The sequence below is a fragment of the Hippocampus guttulatus genome, chromosome 14 (assembly GCF_054856545.1).
Source record: "Hippocampus guttulatus isolate MCC_2025c chromosome 14, RoL_Hgut_1.0, whole genome shotgun sequence".
Taxonomy (NCBI): Eukaryota; Metazoa; Chordata; class Actinopteri; order Syngnathiformes; family Syngnathidae; genus Hippocampus; species Hippocampus guttulatus.
In genome coordinates, this window is record NC_141274.1 from 7528981 (window position 1) to 7545255 (window position 16275).

At 44.8% G+C, this 16275-nt stretch overlaps 1 protein-coding gene across 13 annotated transcripts in view; it reads left to right on the top strand.

The window, feature by feature from the left end:
- The window catches only part of epb41l3b (erythrocyte membrane protein band 4.1-like 3b), a 35156-nt gene extending 20610 nt beyond the window's left edge, over positions 1 to 14546 (top strand). For 5 of the 13 annotated variants that reach the window (XM_086128577.1, XM_086128576.1, XM_086128580.1 and 2 more), the window contains 16 exons: positions 15 to 112; positions 229 to 404; positions 908 to 1107; positions 1413 to 2000; positions 3318 to 3374; positions 4202 to 4237; positions 5878 to 6063; positions 6554 to 6613; positions 7157 to 7657; positions 8313 to 8354; positions 9230 to 9298; positions 9821 to 9904; positions 10022 to 10120; positions 10226 to 10306; positions 10600 to 10715; positions 13774 to 14546. In XM_086128577.1, the coding sequence (XP_085984703.1) occupies positions 15 to 112; positions 229 to 404; positions 908 to 1107; positions 1413 to 2000; positions 3318 to 3374; positions 4202 to 4237; positions 5878 to 6063; positions 6554 to 6613; positions 7157 to 7657; positions 8313 to 8354; positions 9230 to 9298; positions 9821 to 9904; positions 10022 to 10120; positions 10226 to 10306; positions 10600 to 10710 (2388 nt within the window). In that variant the 3' untranslated portion in view covers positions 10711 to 10715; positions 13774 to 14546. The remainder of the gene's footprint in view (positions 1 to 14; positions 113 to 228; positions 405 to 907; positions 1108 to 1412; positions 2001 to 3317; positions 3375 to 4201; positions 4238 to 5877; positions 6064 to 6553; positions 6614 to 7156; positions 7658 to 8312; positions 8355 to 9229; positions 9299 to 9820; positions 9905 to 10021; positions 10121 to 10225; positions 10307 to 10599; positions 10716 to 13773) is intronic. The other 8 variants (XM_086128579.1, XM_086128581.1, XM_086128587.1 and 5 more) reach the window with 6 other exon arrangements.
- The last annotated feature ends 1729 nt before the right edge of the window (positions 14547 to 16275 follow it).

The window sequence follows — 16275 nt, forward strand, 5'->3', positions numbered from 1 at the left end:
TTTTTGGTTTCAAGTTTGAGCAGTTTGAAAGCACCATCGGCTTCAAGCTTCCCAACCACCGTGCTGCCAAACGGCTGTGGAAGGTCTGTGTTGAACACCACACCTTCTTCAGGTAAGACTTGCAAGCAATTCGACACATCCTGGTCACTCGAAGACCATTTTTAAGCACTCAACCAAATGCTTTCGACATTACTATGGCTTTGATTTGTAGCGTGTAACTTTTAACAGGTTGGTGTCACCTGAGGCGCCCCCAAAGAAGTTCCTCACCCTCGGCTCCAAGTTCCGCTACAGCGGCAGGACGCAGGCTCAAACTCGCAGGGCCAGCTCGCAGATCATTCGCCCTGCCCCCTTCTTCGAGCGCTCCGCCAGCAAACGTTACAACATGTCACGCAGCTTGGACGGAGGTAAGGTCATCGCATGAGACTTGCGGCGGGTCTTCAGACTTTGTCGCCTTGCTTTGTCCACACTCAAGACAAAAAGAAAAATGATGCAGTTATCGCACATCTGTCCAGTTCAGGTGGTTCAAATCGGACAAAGTCTAGTGGTCTTTGAAGTGGGGCTGGAAATAGCCAAAATGGCTTCTTTCAGGATGCCTTTAACTCATTACCAGTACTCAGTACCAGCCAATTCTGGACCAAGTCTGAAAAGACGTTTAAAAACGTCTTTGGGAGTGAATGAGTTAAATGGTTGCTTCAAAGTCAAATTCCAAATTCCATGTGTCTTTTCAGGAATAGGTTTTGGAGCTTTTTTATATGGGTCTAACTCATAATAGAGCTGCCTAAGAAATCGTGAGTAAGGGAAACTGGTATCGCGGGAGCTGCTGAGCTCTCACCACTGTGCTGTTTCCATCCCGATAACAAAATGCCCACAACCTTCCAGATCTCATCCGTCTTTCTGCCCGTTCCAGCGCCCATCACCGAGAATCACGAGACTCTGATGAAGGACAGCGGCATCGCCGCCAACGCCAGGGGAGACATCATCACCACGGTGACCACCGAGAAGAAGGCAGAGGAAGAGAAGGCGGAGCGGGAGGATGCCCGTGCGGAGACGACGGAAGCCGCCGCCGCCGCCGCCGGCACCCTGACGCCGCTCAGACAAGAAGCAAAGGTAAACCACCGCCATGCAGCAGGCTCGGCGCCATGAGACAAAGAAGCGTTTCGAGGCCGCGGTAGTGTTTATATTCCACAACTTTGAAATCCATTTCCGTTTGGAGATTTCCTTGTGGCTGATGAAAATAACCCACGTGCTTCTAGCTTAGATTTTGCTTTTCATCCTCTCTATGCTTTACTAATTTGCTTTTTCCTCCTGTCCTTCCTTTTAACCCCACACTTTTACTCATGTGTGCTCATGCGTATTGGCCTCCTTTCCCCATCGCCACTCACGCGCACCCACGCGTCCTCTCCATCCATTAGTGCTCCCCCTGTGCCTTAACCACCAGCCCGCTTGGCTCTGAGCTCTCACTCCCCTCATCCCCCGTGTCATCAACAAAAGTGCGGCGACGGTGCAGGGAAAACACGCGCAAGCGGGCCTCCTCGGTAAGCCCGGTCAAGGACAGCGCCGGCCGGCGCCGCCAGCAGGCCCGCTCGGATCGCCAAGCGGCCCTGCTGGCGGAGCGGGCGCTTCTGCTGTCGGCCCGCAAGCAGCGGCTGGAGCAGAGCGCCAGGGTGCGCGGCGGCACGCTCTTCTCTTTCTCCCTGCACCTGCCCGACCTGTCAGCTGTCCTGGACGAGGACGGGTACCTCAGCTTCCCCGACCTGTCGGAGATGCGCTTCCTGCCAGAGTGCGCGCAGAACTTTTTGCCCATCAAGTCCCCGTCGCTCATCCCCTGCTTCCTCTTCATCTTCTTCTTTCTGCTCTCCACCTCCTTCTCTGTGCCCTACGCCCTCACTCTTTCCTTCCCCTTGGCGCTGTGCCTCTGCTACCTGGAGCCCAAGGCAGCCTCGCTGACCGCCTGCATAGCCCAGGGCTACCATGACTATGACAGTTCAGAGGAAGAGGAGGTGTGTAAGAGTTGAACCCCTTTGGCGCCTGTCCCGTACGGCGCTCTGCTGTTTTCGCCAGTCCAGAGCCGACCTGGAGACTTGTGGTGTCCCAGTGTCTGTCCTACTTTCAGAACCTCACATTCTCCATCGCTCATCGTCATCCAGAGAAGTCACCATTTCATGTTTGACTGGCCTAATAAGAGAGTTAGACACTCAAGGCCAGCTTTTTCTTTATTTTTTCTTTTTTACTTTAAAGGAGACATATTATGCATTTTCAGTTTTTAAAACATTTCTCACATGTCTAACTAATGACTGTGACACGCTTTTGTGTCCATACCCGTAGGATCAAGAATTATCAGGCACTATTTCTTTTTCTTCTTTTTAGTGTTGCTGAACATATTCTTGCCAAAATGGTGTGTGTGTGTCATTTGTTATCATGACAACCAGAGCGAAGCTAAGGCATTGCCACGAGGCAAGTGGCCACTATTTGCGTGAAGGCCGCCATTCAAAATGTGAAGACAAAAAGCGAGCAAAAGGGACTCCTCCATTTATGACCGAGCTTTTTTCCCTTATTATCATATCCTAACAAACTAATCTGCGCTGAATTTTAATCTGTTTGCCTATTCTGTCTTTGAGGGTTTCACACCTGATGGATGGGCATACACTCCAAAGACCCACCGATTCTTACACAAACATCAAAAAGTCACTTTTCCATAATATGTCCCCTTTTGAGTACCCTATGCTTAGTTACTAATCCCTGGCTAAATCCCATTTAAACACACAGCTTTGTGCCTAACCGTCCGTCTCTGTGTCATTGTTCCGATCCATGACTCCTTTCCTTATAGACCGCATGAAAACACTTCCATTATTCTTGACTCTCTGCATTGCTCCGGATTGAAATGCTAATTTTCCCCGACGGTAAGCAGTGCCAAGATAAGGGCAAGCCCTTGGATCTCACGTGATCTCCGTGATGTAATGCAGAGAAGTGTCAAATATGCACGGAGAGGAGAGCCTTGGAAGTCAGGTTTTCAATTCCGCCACATAAATCGACTGACTGAAGGTCTCTGCTTTCTCCGAGTTTGTTCTGCTTGCTACAGTGTTGTTTTTATTTGCTCTTCTTTGAATTTTCTTTCGCTGCCGTTTTGCCAACCTTCTCTGGAGCGTTTGTCTGACTCGGAAGAGCAAACTGTGCATTTCCATTTTGTTTCCATCTGTCGTTATAAAGGCTGAAGACACGCGTGTCGTTTCAAAGCGCTTTTTACAATGTTGGGGTGCTGTTCTGTTTGTATTCCTCCTTTTTTGCCGCTCGGAATGCTTTCCGTGGCTTTGACAAAGCAGACAGACAGCGAACAAACTGACTTTGCCTTCGATGGAGATATAACTGCCACGGAGGTCTGTATGTCGAGAGAGGCAGGGGGACACTGCACATGAATAAGCCATGTACTGTTGTTGCTGTAATGTTGCATTTTAATTGACGTTTATGGATTTTAATGCACGTGAAATATTTTTAGACTGGGTATGAGTCCCAACACATGATAACTGCAAAGGGCCACACTGAAAATAAAAACTAATGTTCATGATAAAAAAATAATACAGTAGATTCAATTTATTAGCCCTAATTTAGTTGTGAATGGTGTTGATATATTGTGAGTAGAAAGATTTATATGGGGGGGCGGCCTTTGACTTGAAAAAAAAATCAAAATTTTTGGGAAACAAAAACTGGGACTTTTGTTCGAAAATAGTTGTAATATTGTGAGAGAAACGTTCAGTGTTAGCAGATTGAAGTTGGATAATTGCATCGTCGGATTACAAGAAACGCCTTTATTAAGGGAATAACGTTATCAGAAAAGTTGTGATACCATGTGGGGGAAAAAAATCATGGTGTCAATTTTAGAGAAAAGAAAAGTGAGGGGAATAAGGTTGGAATGAGTGAGATCGTCGTAACTTTGTGAAAAAAAGATGAGTTGTTTTTGAGGCTAGATCTGGTAAAAATGGTCGCGTTTCGTACCTTTTTCTTTTTTCTTCAGTGTGGCCTCATTACTTCTCCACTGCACAATTCATCAATGCACAGTTTCTCACGAAAACGTCGCGGACACTGACTTTCCTCTCTTCGACCACCTTTCTTGCCACCTATTCCCATATCCTGCTTTTCCTATCTTGTCACCACCATTTACCACCTCCCGTTTGATCCCGTCACTATTTCCTCACTCGCTGTCCAGTCGGATGCAGACGACGACTCTGAGATGCCCACACAGGTAACGCCGCGTCGCGTCTCTCCGCTGCCTGCTGCCACTGCGCCACACACTTGACTGCCTGAATTCATGATCTTTCCCCACACTTCGGCTTCTTCCGTACCAGTCGACTCAGTTGACTTGCCTTGTTTTTGGTCAATGAAACGGGCTTCCTGATTGCAGTTTTTTTCCATCCATGTTTGGTTTGTAGCCATGCTGTACCTCCCAGAGTCTGAAACCAACCACTACTGTTTGTCCCCCCCCCCCCCCCCCCCCCCCGGCAGTGTAGTGTTGTAAGACCAGTGAAAGGGGAAAACGTATTTGTCAAGCACAGTAATCTGATGCTGGAGGTTGGTAAGAAAATCGTATTCATCCTACCAGTACTAATTTCCAGCATTGTTGTGTGCAGTGTCTCGGATTCCCTATTGTGGATACGAGCATCTCGAGTTGCTCCTGTGAGCATTCAGAGATGAAACGCCAGGAACTTAATCGTTCGTTATAACGCTAACAGGAGTTGGGAGTGTTGTGTCTGTTGCTCTGTGACTCACTGCATGTGTTTTATTATCGCATCGAGTCCAAGTTTGAATGCATTGTGGCTGCTTTTTGTTGAATTTATACTCTTGGTTTCACACTACAGCGGAATCTCTACGCTGAAGTTGTAAAATCTGGAAGCCAGTTGTTTTTGGGAAGATTCAACGCTGAAAAATGCATAGAAGTTCAGAGGTTAAAAGGCCTGAAGTCTGGTTGATTGTAGAGATAAATGCAAAAAAGATCAGATTTAATGTACTGTATTTTACTCAGTAATTTCACAGGGTTTACATTTTTAATTTTATGAGCTTTTCTAAGCAGGAATTACAACTTCCCTCCCTCCCTGTATAATTATCTGCCGTAAAATATGCATTTTATTTTTGATTTAATTATTTTAAATGAATGTCATTCTTTTAAAATGATTTAATTCAACATCCAGTTGTAAGTAAAAGTATGAACACTTTGGAATGAAATGGATTTCTGCATTGTTTTAATCTTCATTTAAATCACAACAATGGACAAACGCAGTCTGCTCCGAATTCCAGGTAAATCCAAAGGGTTTACATACTTTTTCATTCAACTGTATTTACATCAAATTACAAATGAACTTTGTCAGAAATTTACATGTGAAAAATATACATCAATTCTTAAAATTACGTGTTTTCTGATCATTCCTGTAAACTTCCCTTCACAAAACTCTTTATCATAAAAAAAAAAATCAAACTTGTAACAATTATTTTGTCAAAACTCTGCTCAGAAACTATTCTTCAGTTTCTTTTACCCTGGTAAAATTGCAGCTTTTTTTGTTGCAAAATATAAACAAACTGGAAATTCCGATTTGTTTTCTTTATTTATTTATTTTTTTTAGAATTAGGGCAATGGCTAACATTACTAATTGTGGTTGACATTGGGAGGTTTCACTGTATTTCATGAGTAGCTTACAAAGCATCTTCACTCAGGTTCCATTTTGACTCCCATTTTATTATTTTGTTGTTTTGTTTTTCCGATCCCCATTTTTGCCTTTTTTTTTTTTTTAAACATTTGCAAGATGACTTGACATACTTGAAGCATGGCAATGCTGCTCGGTCCCGGCCCTTACCCCTCTTATTATGGTCACTGGGCCACACACACTGTAGGACACCGAGCCCCCCACCGAGATGGTCAAGCACCAGACCAACATCAACGAGCTGAAGCGCTCCTTCCTGGAGACGGACACCGGCGTCCCAGGCCTCACCGAGTGGGAGCGGAGGCTCTCCTCGTCCCCGGCGCGCTCGCCCCGAATGGATGAGCCGCCCATGATAGAACCTCTGGACCTGCAGGATGTAAGCATGGGATGAATAATAATGACGTGTGTGTTTAAAGCGAGGAGTGTGTGTCTGGAGCAATATATTTGATGTCGGTGCACATGAAATGAGAATACAGGCACTTGGATAACAGACAGGGGTTAGAGCGCTGCATATTAAATCCAACGAGTCTTTAGCACCAGTGGCTTGATGACATTTCTCGATGGTTCTCATCTTTATTTTATTGATCTCTTCTTGTGCTCACTCCGGCATTATTTCTGGACTATTTCCTGATCACTGACACCAGACTTGTCAGTCTAAAAATGACACTTTGAGTTTCCCGGATCCCCAAGTGTTTATTTATCCATCCATCCATTTTCCGAACCGCTTGATCCTCACTAGGGTCGCGGGGGGTGCTGGAGCCTATCCCAGCCATCTCCGGGCAGTAGGCGGGGGACACCCTGAATCAGTTGCCAGCCAATCGCAGGGTTTATTTATGTCTCACCTATTTTTTTTTCCTTTTCTGCAGGAAGAAGATCAGGAGCCCGGCACTAGAGACGAGACAAAGGCGGAGCCTAAAGCCACTGAGGTGACGTTTTGCTCATATTTGTTTTCCTGACTTATTTTTTCTTTTTGCATTGTGTTTCTGCAAAGCTGGCACTGTCTTCTTCTCTTTGGCTCTGTTACGTTCCTTCTCCTCTTCGTTGTGTACTAAAAATGGGGGGTTGGGGGGCTCGGCAGCGGAACTGTGTCAAGACATGGATGTCCAGCATTATTTGAAGACTTAAATGCACATCGATTGCCCCGAATTGTTTTCCAAAATGACATGTAAAAGCTTACATGTGCTGTTTCAAAGTCTCAATGGGACAGTGCGTAAAAAATATCATGTTTCGGTGTTCATTATTTCACACCCTACGATTTCAATAATATGCAAAAAACACAGTATGTGCAACATACAGCACAGATGAAATTTCATCCCTCTCAAACAGACAATCATATGACAGACATGTTTCAAACAAGAAAAAAAAAACGCTCCTTTAAATTTGTTCGAGGTAGATCTTTAAAAGTATATAGCTGCAGAGATGCCTTGTTTTTCTCAATAGCATTTCCAATAAGGCAAGTGTCTCCCCAGGCGGCGAAATATCTGCTGAATTGCGCTGCAGATAGTACCCTAGTGGACAGAGCGCCCCCAACAGGGCCGAAGGGGATTAGCCCACTGGGCGCTCTGGATGATGACGTTTTCTCAGCGGAGGAGAAAACCCCCGACTCCCAAGAAGAGTTTTCTGAGAAGTCCGCGGCTAGGATGAGCCCGGGCTCCGTAAGGGAGGAAGTGTCCCAGGCCATCACCGACAAAAGGGGCATGCTCATCATCTTGAAGGAGGCCGAGGTGGAAACAGAAGTGAAAGAAGAGATGGAAAAGCTCCCCATAACCAAGATGGAGGCACTGCTTGAGGACATGTCTCAGGTCAAAGGCTCGCCCAAGAAGGCCATGGCCTCGTGGGTGTCGGAGGTGGCGAGAGCGGAGGAGTCGGAGGTCTTCAGAGTGTTGACGGAGGAGGTGACAAAGACCTTTGAGCAACCAAAGCCCGACATGGCTCCGATAACGCTCTCGGAGACCGCGCCCTTAGCAGTGGTAACTGTATGAAAAACATCCACTCATTACCTCCCCTGCCCCCGGCAGCAGCCAACACAGCCTCCTACTAATAATAACAATAATAAAAATAAGAATTTCATCCGGTGCTGTGCATGGCCAACTCGCTATCTCGTCCCTTAACATCCACCATTTACCTTCACGCCACCAATTTCCTTTGCTTGTTTTTGGACAGCCCGCGTTTGTTTTGGGTTGGCTCAAAACGCCTGGACTTGCCTAGTTAGAAGCTGCTCCCACAGCCGAGATAGAAAACAAACGGCTGGGCGGTCAGGTGGGACACGCTTTTGCTGTGCTGCAACAATCTCTCCCCCCCCCCCCCCCCCCTTCAGTTTTACTTTTATTTATTTATTTTGTGAAGCAGCACTCTGACGTACTCAATGGCGCCACCTGGCCCGCAGCCACCACTGCAGCTTTTCTCCCACCTCACCTCCCCTTGTCCCTGAAAACATTGTATAACAATGTTTTCTACCTGCAAGAAGACACAAATCAAACAGTGCTTAGTTCTGCTATTTCATACAATCCACCATAAACTTCCTCAGTTCTCCCCCCCCGTCTCTTGTCTCCTCTCATTGCTCTGATATTCCATCTCAACTGTCTCTTCCTTCTTTCCTCGTATCCTTCGTCTTGTCCTTGCCAGTCGACTCTCGGATGGGTTTCTTCTTCTGTGACTTCCGAAAAGGTGACCACACTTTGTTGGTCGGTCGTGAGCTGACGTTGATGTGTTTTGTCATCAAAATGCATCTCATCTCCCTCGCGGGTGATGCGTGGAAATGAGCAGGTGTTTTTATTTGACCACGCTGGTGTTGAAAAAGAATCTCTTCCCGAAGTAAAGAGCCCAATAAAAGAGGCTGTGACCCAGAATATTATGACTGTATTCTGTTTCAATTACTGCTATTTAAAAAAAAAAAAAAAAAAACTTGGTTAAAAATATCTTCTCATAAAAATGTTAACTTTTTTTTCTTGTAAATTCAGATTTTCTTTTGAATTACATTTCTTTTATTAGTTACGGGGGGGGGGGGGGGGGGGGGAATCTCACTTAACTATTTGTTAACATTACTATTTTTTTTACAAATAGTCATGTGTTAGTCTGTCATCCATTCAGTTGAAAAATTGCAACCCCCAAAGGATTACAATCACAAAAAATGTTATCGTAAGCACTTCAAATTGCTAATTTTTGTTGCAATATAACTTCAGTCATGACAATTTGACTTTTCCCTAATTTTCGTTAAAGTACAACTTGTCATTATCATTTATTCTCATAGAATCGAGCAGATTGTCTTGACTTTTTTCTTGTGAAGCTGTTACTTTACCCTCAAAATGTGTATCCTCATTTTATTCGTGAAAAAATATATATATAATTATGACTTGGGTTTTTAAAAAACTTTTTTTCATTATAAAAGTATACATCTTTACTTTAAACTTTTGACTTCGTTCATGAAATTACAACTTTTTTCACATATTGAAGTCATTTTTTTTTTCAGTGTGTTCCGAATGCATCATCCACTTTGATGATGCAAATCACTTCAATCACACAATCGTCATTTTCATTCACAGGCGTCACCTGACTCGGAGCAAAAGAAACCTGTTGCCATGGAGATGGACACAGCGCCGGAAAAATCTGCAGTGAGTATCCAAAACAAAGATGGCAACGCACAAATTAATAATGGTGTTAAACCAGAATAGAAGACCTCGGGGTTCGGTGAATCGTCTCAGGCGTTCGACGAAGCCTCTGCCATGGAGGTTAAGACACACCCGACTCAAGATGTCAAATAGTTATGACACGCCGGCTGGCTGCGGATGATCACATGACATTGCTTGTCCAATCAGTGCTGCGGGAAATTTACTTTGCTCAGTCGTCACCGTGTGACTGTCGTGATAGTCGTAAAATTAAAAAAAAACGTATACTTATGTCTTGAAATGTTATTTACTTTTTTTCTGTTTTTAATAAATGTGTTTTTTTACAAATGTCTTGAATATGTAAAAAAAAAATCCTATTTTTATTTTTCACTAATGAAGGGTTCGGTGAACGTGCATATGAACGGGTTGGATTCGGTAACAAGGTTAAGAATCGCGATGTAGAAATATGCTGTTGCTGCCTCGCCACCTAGAGCTCAGATGGTGATATCTTTTTTTTTTGTCCGGCAGCGTACGGAAGAGGACGTGCTCTGCACCAAAGAGATGCCCGTGGTTCATACAGAGACTAAGACCATCACATATGAATCTGGAGTGGTCCGTGCTAATTGCGATCTTCCATGATCAAATGCTGCTGGCTCATAGCTTTCGCTGTTTAGCCTTCAAACTTGGCCCGGGTTGCGTCTCGAAATTTGTCCCTTACTTTGTCAACAGGGCGACATGAATGGCGACACAGACCCCGGCGTGTTGCTGAGCGCCCAGACGATCACCTCGGAAACCACCAGCACCACCACCACTACGCACATCACGAAGGTCGGACTTCATCGTTGACATTCAGCATCGAGTAAAATGACTGACTTTAGTGTTTTGTGATATAATGTAGACAAAATAAATAGTTTTTTTTCTCTAATCTGTCAGACTGTAAAAGGAGGCATTTCAGAAACAAGAATCGAGAAAAGGATCGTCATCACGGGAGATTCCGATATCGACCATGATGAGGTATTTTCCTTTAAAATGCTCATTTTTGTTGGATTTATTTAACGGCTTTTGAATGAAGCCATCAGTCCTTCTCAGGGGCCCAATTTGAGCCACTTGCAATCAAAGGGGCAGAGCATGCAGCCTCAAAACGAATGAATTTGTTCACTTTTGATTTTAAAATTTGGATAACAGTGACTTCCTATCCCTGCTCTACCCACCACCACCCCACCCCCCTCACCTTACCCCACCCACCGTTCTCTGCCGCCCTCCTGGTGATCCCCCCCACTTGCGGCGCTGCACCCGTGCGAATGTAGGCTCTGGCTCAGGCCATAAAGGAGGCTAAAGAGCAGCACCCTGACATGTCAGTGACCAAAGTAGTGGTACATAAAGAGACAGAGATCACGCCAGACGAGGGGGAGGACTGACCCAGGTAAGCCAGCCAGTGCAGTCCTGCTCCCCGCTTCTGGCATGCCCGCTTTTTCTCCCATCACCCAGCAGTCGCTCTCTTCCTTTTATTTTTTTCCATAGCGCTTCTATGCTAATGCATTTTGTTGTTGATGCCGGGATAGAAAGAGGTCAGGCGGGGCGCACGCACACAAGGGATATTACGCTCTCAAACTTGTACCGACAAGCCCGACAATCCCTCTCTACTAATGCCGCTGTCTTTCTCATGCAGTCCCATGTGGTGGGAAACGCTCCCCCAGCTGGACACGAATAGAACGCATAGAACGCCACACACCGCAGAACACTTCACTCGCAATTTAAGGATTGAGTCCAAATGACTTTTTTTGTTCATATAAACATGAGAGAAGTTTGAAAGTACTGATTTCTTGACATAGATTGTGTGGCTTTGCCAAAAGAGGCACCAGCAGTTTCTGAGAGATAAAATACCTGCTCGACCGGCTCCTGCAAACATACCGACATTCAGCAGAATCTGATCTGTAACACACACGGGCGTGCCTCAGTTGGCCAAAAGCTGTCTCGGAAACTACGGTGCAGGAAAATGGAGTCAAAGACGGCATTGCTTTTAACTGTTTGCTCTTAGGGAAATCGGTTTCCTACTCTGCTCATCTACAAACATTCTTTGGCCTCCTCAAATGCAACCGGCACAAGTTTGTTGGTCACAAAATATTCAGTTGTATCTACTACTAATCATATTCTTGCACATATTAAAATACTTTGATCCAAAGTTATTTAAATGCATCACATTATCTGTCACTTCCAACTCCGACGATGCCGCTCAGCGAGCTGTTTGACAATCCTGTTCCCCCGCTGTGGTCTGCAGACATGTGTAGTATCTTCCGGCTTGTCCTAATTGTTGGACATGTAAGCGAAACGTTTGCACGTTTCACTCTGCGCCTCTTTTTTTCTAAATGAGCTGCAGATGTGGCCATATCTTTCTCCCTCAGAATACATTTTTGGGGACCAAGGTGCTGTCCACTACAAAGCACTGAGCAGATGCATACACCAAGGCATGAAGCCAGCTGTTAACCCCAAAAATAAGAAAACATTTACATTTTTCAGCCGGTCAGATGGAAATTACGTGATCAGCCCTAATTTCCGATTAACTCATTCATTCACTCCCAAAGACGTTTTTAAACGTCTTTTCAGACTTGGTCTAGAATTGGCTGGTACTGAATGAGTTAAATCATAGGTGTCAAACTCAGGTCCTGGAGGGCCCGCTGCCCTGCATGTTTTCCAAGTCTCCCTGTTGCAACACACCTGATTCAAATGATCAGATCATCAGCAAGCTCTGCGCAAGCCTGACATTGAAGCTGTTCATTTGAATCAGGTGTGTTGCAACAGGGAGACTTGGAAAACATGCAGGGCAGCGGGCCCTCCAGGACCTGAGTTTGACACCTATGAGTTAAATGATCAGACGGGGGCAGCTCCAGAATCAACCAGTCACATTCATACTCAATTTTAAACGGGAGTCAGCACATACTCTGTACCATTTTAACTAAACGTAAGGATTTCTGATCGTGAATATTGAACAGGTTTAACATTAATGATTGCTGACCATTTTCCCAGCAGCTCGTGGACAGAAACAAAGTTGCTCGTAACATAGCCCACACCACAGGATTAGCGCTCGGGATAATCTTCAGATATCCGATAATCAGGCTTTTGCTAACTGAGAGGGAGAAGGGAGAAAATGTTTCCTTTGAACCCAATATGTGTGGACCCCACTCAGTCCTGTTTTGTCCCATCTGTTTTTTTTTTAGTGCAACTTTCCTGAACCATGAATACAGCAACAATCTCAAATGTGTTGCTGGTTTGGGATGAGCCAGTGTGCGTGCGTGTGCTAGAGTGACTCAACACATGGGAATGTTTGCCTTTTGTCTCTGCTGCCTTATGCTCGGTGCAATAGTGTCTGTTGACTTCAAAATAGATCTACTAACCTGATCTTCAAAGTTTCCTTTGCAGAGCATAGATGCACACACGGGTGCCGGGGCGGTCAAAGAATGGCCAAAGAGCTGATGTCAACTTGAAATTCAACCCCCGCATTGATGGATTTTGTCATCTAATTATGAACAAACATGAGCTAACTTGTCTCATACTCGCCTAAATGTCAAATTGGTTTGATGCCACCTTTGCCCAGCGCCCCAGACACATGTGCTATCTCTGCTGAATAGATTTTTGTTTTTTACTTCAAAGACCTGAAAGCTCAACACTGCTATCAACCTCATAAAGTGGAACCTCGTAAGGTCGATCAAGGAAACTGAAACAAATGCATACCTGGGGGAATATCGGAAAGGATATTTAGTGTTGGTCGCATTAAGACAAAAAAACAAATTTTTGATGTGTGTCTCACGCATCTTGTTTTTTAACTTCTCAGCACATGTTGCCGAGTGTAAAAAGAAGTTAAAACCATCAACACAATGACCTGATTGTACTATAGAATATAACGTTTCGACCTTATTGATGTTTGACTATAGAGGTTCTGCTTTGTTGTGTCCATCTTGTTCTGACCTGGTGGAACTAACAAAATGCATTTCAAGTACTTGTCTTAATTTGACACTGGTGTTCTGTGCAATGCTATGTCAGTATTCGCTTTCACACAGAGAGCCCGCAAAATTGCCGCATTAAGAATTGTAAGGAAGTTCCGGCATCTGCCGTGACGCTGACTTTACTTTCAACACAGTTTGGCTGGAGAAGTAAGTGCTACATGTTACATTTTCCTCGTTCCGGCATTGTGGAACACGCTTCAACACAAGACCTCGCCCTGCCTCTGTTATTATGTCAGAGGTCAAAATATTGCTGGGTCAGCGGCCAAATGTTGACGCGCCACAACCGATGGTGGCTCTGGCATCATCTTATGATCTTGTAGCCGAATGTCAGATCACCTTCACCCCTGATGCGGCCATTTTGCGCACACCCTGTGGAAAGGATTTTCCGCATTGTTCACACCATTTGCGACCCAAATGGCTGCCGTAGTGGCATTGCGCTGACATTCGCGCACTGACCTGCGGTTTCTTTTGCTTTTCCAGGAGTAACCGCGTCACCCCCGAATTCCACATTCGACTGCGGGACCTGAAACTCTTCCTCTCCCTTCCTCATCCTCCAGCTTGCCCGCTAGTCGCAACCATCCAACCTGCAAAGTAAAAAAATGGAACGCATGCGCGAAGGACACAATATGGCATTATTATTATTACCATCGGACACCCATGTGAGGTTCTTTCATAAAAAGCTGTACAATTTTTTTTAAGTAAGAATAATCATTAAAGCAAGTTGCTTTCACTGCCTTATGACTTTAAAGCATTTTTAATGAAAATAATTGAAGCCAGCTTTTTTTGTTTTTTATTTATGAAGTAAAAGCCATCACTCCTCACAGAGGCTGCAGAAACGTTCAGCGTGTGCACTATTTAACCTTCCTGTCGATGGATTTTCCATCAGGTATGCCACTAAATACAAACACGGGCCATGTTTATTGATCTCTGTTGATTTTATTCTGTTTTTGTCATTTTTACTTGAAATGCTTTTTTTTTTTAAATCACATTAAATATCAGTATTTTATTTTGTGTGTGTTCGCATCGAAGCTCTGACAAGGCTTTTCATCAGCAAGACGCCAAGGAAATGTTGTGAATGAGTCTGTGCAGGTTTTGAATGTGTCCGCTCTACGCCAGCCCCTCGTAGCACTACCCGTCTCCGTCGCCGAGTATACGTTTCAACGTCCAGATGGTTGAGAAATGTGACAGACGTGTATCTGTTTTGAATTGCAGTTTCCTTCTCCGGTTAATAAAACACGTCATAACAGAAACAAGTGCGATATGGATCATTTCTGGGACTCGCGTTGTGGTGGGAAACCTATGGCACGTGGGCCTTTAGAGAGCCTTTAATTTTGCCCACCACTCAATTCTCAAAAATGTAAAGCCTCTGGTCTTTTACTTGAAAAAACAGTTCAACAAGAAAAGACCACCCATCCATTATTCTAACCATTGATCTAAAATACACCCACCATTCACAAAAGGTTCGGGATCTTTTGGGTGAAATTTTGGAATGAGCCTAAAATGCATTCAAACCTTTACAGCTGAACTTGATGTGACCTCTCAGCTTTTAAATGCACATGTCCAACTGGTAAATGTTTCAATACCTTGTGCACAAGTTGCTGTTCACTAACGAGAAGCTTAACGGCAAAATTTCAGTGTTCGACCCTTAAATGTTCTAGTTCAATTAGAGCTGGCTGAACTGGTTGCCAGCCAACGCACGCATACACAAACAACCATATGCGCTCACAATCACACCTTGGGACAATTTATAGTGTTAAATTAACCTACCGTGCGTGTTTTTGGAATGTGAGGAGAAACCGGAGTACCTGGAGAAAACCCACGCAGGTACGGGTAGAAGGTGCAAACTCCACACAGGAAATCCAGGGCCTGGAATCGAACGCATGACCTCTGCACTGTGAGGCGGACTAACCAGGACCTCAACCACCGTGCCAGCCAGGGATTCAAACATGAACCCCCAAAGCCCTGGAAAGTTACAACAAATGTTGCCTCCCAAAGCTAGTTCCATTTGTACACCCAACTCCATGTTGCGAGCTAATATAACAATGTATGAAAAATTCAAGGACCCATTCTTGAAAAGTCTGCCAGTTTGGTTTGAAGAAGGTGTTTTGTGGTCAACTACAGGGCTCTAACAAACACTAAGAATCTGTGCTTGGTGGTTGCGCCTTCTCGGCAGCATGCGTATACAAGCACTGATTTTGATTGGGAGGAATGTCGGTGCCATCTGTCGTTGCTGGACAGCCCCGTGGCGCTTGTGTTTTTGCGCCTGAAATGGGCAGCGTTTTTCACAGCCCCGCTTTGTTCAACGGTAATGTCGGTGCTGTTGGACAGTCTGCGGCCGGATGGATGGACGACTTGTGGGGCCGACGATGAGAAGAAATTAGCGCAGAGCGACGATGCATATGTGGAACTGGGAGTCGCGGCTTGGAATTGAAGTGGATTTACATGTGACAGGAGATATGAGCCAATCTCTTTTTCGTCAATGGACGCTACAGCTTCTTGTTCGCTTTCAAACTGAGCTTGTAGCAGACGTGTGCACATTTTCAGCACGTCTTTGATCCACTGGTGAAAGGACACTTTGATACGCTCGTCTTTTATCTATAACTGCTTCAAACTACAAAGTGTATGCAGAGTGGTTAAGATTGCATGACTGTCTGTATCTTATGTGTTGTGTTTATTATTTTGTCATTTTATGTTAACTGTTCTTTTGATGGTGGCGCAGGCACCCACAGCGGCTCCTCTCTCTCCTGAGGAATGTAATTTCAACTGTGCTGTATGTTGCACATGTAGCACATTCAAATTTGACAGTCTCCATGCCACAAGCTTGAAGACAAAAGTAAAAGAATAAAATATTTTAAATTTTGTCTTGGAAAAGTCACCTGTCTGTCTGTCTAAGTCACAATTGAGTGAGTTGTACTTGTCTGAGTCGACGTGTGGCTGCAGTAGCGTCCCCGGTGCGCTTAGTGGCGGTAGAGCACATCAGCA